At 29.5% G+C, this 407-nt stretch overlaps 1 protein-coding gene across 7 annotated transcripts in view; it reads left to right on the top strand.

Annotated features, from left to right (window-relative positions):
* The window catches only part of HEATR5B (HEAT repeat containing 5B), a 100,698-nt gene that overhangs the window by 47,927 nt on the left and 52,364 nt on the right, over positions 1 to 407 (top strand). For all 7 annotated transcript variants that reach the window (XR_004257206.1, XM_032239314.1, XM_032239313.1 and 4 more), the window contains exon 21: positions 152 to 321. Coding sequence is in view for 6 of the 7 variants with exons in the window: in XM_032239314.1 (XP_032095205.1) it covers positions 152 to 321 (170 nt within the window). In the remaining variant the exon portion in view is untranslated. The remainder of the gene's footprint in view (positions 1 to 151; positions 322 to 407) is intronic.

Raw genomic sequence — 407 nt, 5'->3', positions numbered from 1 at the left:
AAAAAAAAAAAAAAAAAAAAAAAAAAAGAAGAAGAAAAATTGGATAGAAATTGGATAGAGTGGTTATTTAGAAGGTAATTGTTTTCTAGGAATGCTTTTGGTGATACTAATAAAATAATTGTGTTTTATATTTTCTTTCATTTTGCACTAGGGAATGGAGCAACAATTTCTACAATTCGTTCATCTTGTTTGGTGGGTTGTGCAATAACACAGGACCATTCAGATTCTCTTGTTCAGGCAGCTGCCATATCTTGCCTTCAGCAGCTTCACATGTTTGCACCACGACATGTCAATCTATCTAGTCTTGTTCCTAGTCTTTGTGTAAGTATAGAGCTATTTCATTCACTGGTTTTTAAGTTGTATTTTATTTTACATTTAAAAAACTTTTTTTTTTTTTTTTTTTTTTT

Source organism: Sapajus apella, unplaced genomic scaffold (genome assembly GCF_009761245.1).
Source record: "Sapajus apella isolate SASKATOON/1434 unplaced genomic scaffold, GSC_monkey_1.0 scaffold44, whole genome shotgun sequence".
NCBI classification, from domain to species: Eukaryota; Metazoa; Chordata; class Mammalia; order Primates; family Cebidae; genus Sapajus; species Sapajus apella.
The sequence above is the reverse complement of the archived record's forward strand: the minus strand, read 5'-3'. Positions and strand labels throughout refer to the sequence as shown.